This window comes from Saimiri boliviensis, chromosome 9 (assembly GCF_048565385.1).
Source record: "Saimiri boliviensis isolate mSaiBol1 chromosome 9, mSaiBol1.pri, whole genome shotgun sequence".
NCBI lineage: Eukaryota > Metazoa > Chordata > Mammalia > Primates > Cebidae > Saimiri > Saimiri boliviensis.
Genome location: NC_133457.1, coordinates 109,077,237 through 109,082,719, shown reverse-complemented (window position 1 = coordinate 109,082,719; position 5,483 = coordinate 109,077,237). Strand labels below are relative to the sequence as shown.

The 5,483-nt window shown below is 45.7% G+C and overlaps 1 protein-coding gene across 1 annotated transcript; it reads left to right on the top strand.

The window, feature by feature from the left end:
• The first annotated feature begins 2,509 nt into the window (after positions 1–2,509).
• On the top strand, positions 2,510–4,898 carry SLPI (secretory leukocyte peptidase inhibitor). The gene is made up of 4 exons (XM_003936418.3): positions 2,510–2,633; positions 3,356–3,514; positions 3,976–4,125; positions 4,690–4,898. The coding sequence occupies exons 1-4, from the start codon at positions 2,549–2,551 to the stop codon at positions 4,692–4,694; spliced, it is 399 nt and encodes a 132-aa protein (XP_003936467.1). The 5' UTR covers positions 2,510–2,548; the 3' UTR covers positions 4,695–4,898.
• Positions 4,899–5,483: the final 585 nt, after the last annotated feature.

Genomic DNA, 5,483 nt, shown 5'->3' with positions numbered 1-5,483 from the left:
CAATGCATATTTTAGGCTTTGCAGTAAATATTTTAGGTCCCCATTGCCACTGTAGTGGAAAAATAGGCTTAGACAACACATAAATTAATGGATGTATGGCTATGTGCCAATAAAACTTTATAAAAACAGGTAACTAGGTGGATTTGGTCCAACGACTGTAGTTTGCTGATCAAGAAAACCGTTAAAGTCCTCTTTAGTCTTAATATTCTATGATGTAAAGATTTAGAACCAATAATTGTGTCAAGGATAAAAATGATTACATACCATTATCCTCCTATGAAAACCATGAAAGACATTGCTAATTGGGCACAGGGCTCTTTTCTGATAAGAAAGGAGTTGGCTTTAATCAATTAAGCAATCAATCAGATTTTTTTTTTTTTTTTTTGAGATGGAGTCTCACTCTATCACCATGGCTGGAGTGCAATGGTACAATCTCAGCTCACTGCAACCTCAGCCTCCTGGGTTCAAGTGATTCTCCTGCCTCTGCCTCCTGAGTAGCTGGGATTACAGGCACACACTACCATGCCTGGCTGGTTTTTGTGTTTTTCGTGGAGATAGGGTTTCACCATGTTGGCCAGGCTGTTCTCTAACTCCTGAGCTGAAGTGATCCACCTGCCTTGCCCTACCAAAGTGCGAGGATTACAGGTGTGAGCCACCGTTCCCAGCCCCATTTCATTCTTTAAAAAACAAATATTTCAAAAACTCCAGATACTTTCTTAAGTGTGGCTCTGAGGAAAATAGGAACAAACAGAGAGAAAGAGAAGAACAGAAACTCCGTGAGAGGAATCAAATTGTCCCCTGGATGGTGGAGGTGAGATCAAAAATCTTGACCTGAGAATGTCATTACCACTGGTGGAAGTCATACCTTCCATTTCTCGCTTACCTGCCCTACTAAGTACTCCAACTAGGATTGAATGCACCTGGCTCATAGTAGTTACCCCATGCATATTAATTTCTTCCTTTTCTTTTTCCACCAAAATTTGATTGATGATTGATTGATTGATTATGTCCAGGTTTTCTGATCCACCAAAATTTAAACCATGGACTAACTTTTGCATAAAGGGATCTGCTGCCAGTTGACTGTCTGGCTGCAGAATACTTACATACTTCATGTGGGGCCAGTGCTATTTGATAATGAGTGGGTTTTTCATGTCTGTTGAAAGTTCCATGAACCTTCACATGGCAGAATTCCAAGCATGAAGGTAATGAGTCAAGAGCTTGGAGTCTGTAGCCAGATGAGTTTGGTTGAATTTATTTTATTTTATTTTATTTCTATAGGGTATTGTTCTGTCCCCTAGGCTGGAGTGCAGTGGCACAATCACAGCTCACCATGGCCTCAAACTCCTGACTTAAATCGATCCTCCTGGTTCAGCCTCCCAAGTAGCTGGGACTACAGGCATACGTCATCATGGATGGCTAATTTTTTAAATTTTTTTGTAGAGATGGGGTTTCAGTATGTTACCAAGGCTGGTCTCCAACTCCTAGTCTCAAGAAATCCACACACCTCAGCCTCCTGAGTAGCTGAGATTGCAAGTGTATGATGCTACACTCAGCTCTGGGCTGAATTTTAGAAATAATCACTCTCTTTATAATCAGAAGAAATCTATGAAGACTAGGTAGCATATAGAATGGGTTTAATTTTTTGCTATCCTGTGAGATCTGTAAGGGATTTTGAGAAATTTTAGAGAGCCATCCTCTAAGATCTCAAATTATCTCACAGCTAAATGTTGATTACAGTAACCGATGAGCTGCTTTCCCCCTTGATCTCAGATTCATTTCAGTTCTCTGAAGAATAAATGAATTGTATTTATTTATTTATTCATTTATTCTTTTCAGAGTCCCTTCATGTCTTTAATCTCATAACCCTCCGAGAAAGGCTGACCTGTTAGTATCATTTCATTTCATAGCGGGGAAAACTGAGCTCCGAAGAGATTTCCTGAGAGCAGAGCTCTTCTTCAGCTTTCATTGGTTGAGGGAGTGCTTCCCCTGTGTCAGGCACAGAACAGGCACTGGGGATATAACGGTGTAAATATTTCAGGGAACTAAATATTGCTTGGTTGAATGAGCTGAAGTTTTGAGAAAGAAACTGCATTGAGCAATCAGCAGAGTTTCACAATGCCTGAGAGTCCAGTAATGTGAGAATCAGAATTAGCAATGTTAGAATAGTATGTATTACACAAAGTCTCAGCTGAGAGTCTATATCTGGTTTCAGTTTGAGGTCCAGGTAGCACCTTTGCAATTGACCACGTCTTCCCCTCTCCAACTACAAGGCTAATGGCCTGGGGTCTCGAGATGTTTAGGGCTCAGTTGGACACTGAGATGGCCTTATCAGCCAACCTCCCAGGCCAACTTCTTCCCATTCTTTGCTGGTAGTTACTGTGTTGGCCTCATAGCCTTGCCAGGAATAGGAAAGATAAACCGTCTCCCTTCCTGCTTATGCAGTAATAGCTGGGAGGGGCCAAAAGAATTCTGGTGGGGCCACACCCACTGCACTGGTAAAAGAATAAATAGGTTTGGCATTGGCCATCAGAGTCACTCTGCCTTCACCATGAAGTCCAGCAGCCTCTTCCCCATCGTGGTGCTTCTTGCCCTGGGAACCCTGGCACCTTGGGCTGTGGAAGGCACTAGAAAGTGTAAGTTGGAGTCACTTTGGTCCAATCAGGGCTGCAGGGTCAGAGGCAGGGTCTCCTGGGAGGGTCGGTGTGTCCCCTTTTGTAGGCTCTGATCCCTCCGTTTACTTTCAGGAGACCTCCTTGAGGGTGGGTGGAATACATAGCTGGCTGAGCTCCAAGGTCTCTGCAAGGGTTTCTGAGCTTCTGGAAATGCTTCATTTCTGCAGCCATGCTGTCAGCCCAGGTCTCTCTCTCTCTCTCTCTCTCTGTCTTTCATACTCTGCATTCTTCTACTTCACCTACCTGTGACTATCAAATTATTCGTTTCTGACTCTGCTTCTTTTTGTCTCTGCTTCTGCTCTTTAGTCTCTGTGTTTCTGCCTGGGGCTTTAGCTCTCAACATCTCTCATGCTGGTTCTATTTATCTTTGTTTATCTCTCTTCATCTCCATCACTCTCAGCCTTCCTCTCTGCCTGTGTTTAGCCTTGTTCTGCTGTGGTGTGGGAGACCTTGACTGGAAGCCTTCTGCCCTTTTCCTGGGTCTGAAACATCCCCTGTCCATGTGGCTAATTTAATCATGCTCATTCAGTCACCTGGAGATCAGGCAAGCATATCCCTTTGGGCTTTGTGGATGGTCACTGAGGTAAAGGTCTCTCCTCCTCAAAAGTGGTGCTTTGTCCAGGGGTTATGATGGCTTCTCAGGGCCCAGCCTCCTTCTGATCTCTTGACTTTCTCTTCAAAAGCCTTCAAAGCTGGAGTCTGTCCTCCTAGGAAATCTGCCCAGTGCCTTAGATTCGAGAAAGCTGAGTGCCAGAGTGACTGGCAGTGTCCAGAGAAGAAGAGATGTTGTCCTGACGTTTGTGGCATAAAGTGCCTGGATCCCGTTGATACCCCAAACCCAAGTAAGCAGGTGGGGGAACTGGGTAGAGAGGAGGGAGCCTGGGGAGACGGCATTAGTGGGATGGGACTGGGTGATGGGTCCTGCCAGACCTCTTTGTCAATCACTCAGTGAATCATACTGCACTAAGCAGGAAGTTAGCCGGCAGCTGGTGAAGCAGCAGGCTGTCAGGAGGTCAGCCTTCCAGATAGCCATCTGGGCATTTAGATAACCAGGCAGTTGGAAGCCTCCCACGTAGTGAGCACTGGACGGCTGGCCACTTGCATCAACGGGGGACTGATGTTCCAGGGGAGCCAGGTGCCTTAGGGAGAAGGTGCTAATGATAGAAGTGGGGAGGGGATGATTCCCCGCCCTCACCCCGGTTAACTCTGCTCAGGCTGGAGCAGGAGCTCACTCTAAGAAGTGGAGGTGGGAGGGGTTGTGTAAAGTACAAGGCCTCTGACCGGCAGCTTCACTCTCACCCAGGAAAGAGAAAGGCTGGGAAGTGTCCAGCGGTTTATGGCCAATGTATGATGATTAACCCCCCCAATCACTGTGAGTCGGATGGCCAGTGCGAGCGTGACTTGAAGTGCTGCATGGGCATGTGTGGGAAAACCTGTGTTTCACCTTTGAAAGGTAAGCAGGGGGCTAGGGCACACTGAGCTCCCTCCCTCCAGCCCTCTCAGCCTCAACCCTCTGGGGCCCCAGGCATATGAGCGGGGGGAGTCCTGACCCACGACTCCAAGCAGAGCCTCTGTCTGACTCCTTTGCCCGTCAAGAGAACTGTTCTCCAGGTCTCAGGGCCAGGTTTTCTATAGAATCACCTGTGGCTTTGATTCTATTCTAGTGACTCTGGGTGGGGGTCCTGGGGAAGTGACTTTCTGAGTCTCAGTTTCTTTACTGGTAAAATAGACATAAAGAAATTGAAAGTGATTTGCTAAGCACTATATGCACTACAAATTTATTATTCAGGTTATTCCCATCTTGTTTTCTGAGGTTAAATTCCGAAGGATCAGTGGAATTTGAGGATTATCCAGTTCAATACTTTAGTATTACGGTGAAAACAAGACTTGTCTCTTTCAACTATAGCACCATCTTCTTATTTTGTCTGTCTCAGGAGGATCCTTGGGCAGGAGGAAGGATGTGGATATGATTTGGCTGGTTTCTATGCTGCAACTCTTATCTGATTTTCTCTCACAGCTTGATTCCTGACATTTGGAAGAGGCTCTGGAGTCCTGCTTGGTGTGGTCTGGGAATTCCTTTTCCACCCCCAGGCTTGGATGGCTGGGCACTTGAGAATTTGGTGCCACCACTGATATCCTCCTTTGGGGAAAGGCTTGACACACAGCAAGCTTTCAAGAAGTGCCAGTTGATCAAGGAATAAATAAACAAGCCTATTTCTCTTTGTACATCCTGCTTCTGTGATTCATTGGGGTGTATGAGTGGGGTGGGAGGCTACGAGGGAAGGTCTGGATATGAGGCCTCCCTCGCCCTATGGATATGTAGTGGGTGGAAGAGGCTTAGGGACTAGGGGAACTTGAATTTATACCATGAGTCTGAAAGTGCTGGCTCTGTAATTTTGGACAAGTGATTTTATTTTCTAAATTTCAATTCTTTTGTCTGTGAAGTGGCAGTAAAAGTCAGCTTCTCATAGCATTTGGAGCACTGGAAAATGCGCCGTGTGTGTAATAAATAGCAATGTTACTAGGCCACAGCATCTTGTCAAAAAATTGGGGCTCCTTGTTGCATACTGGAGTGATTCTGAGTCTCTTTCATTTCCTCTCTCTCCCAAGGCACTATTTTTTTCTGTTTTAAGATAACAACATTGCCATAATGGATAACATTTAGGACACACTATTGGCCATATCATGCGAGGGTAGTGGTGACCTTGACTCCATGGAGCAGGAGTAGCAGGAACCAGGACTGCTAAGAGCTAGGGAGCAGGCAGAGGGCCTTGCTCCACATTGCTCTGCCCTGTGGACTCCAGAGGAAAG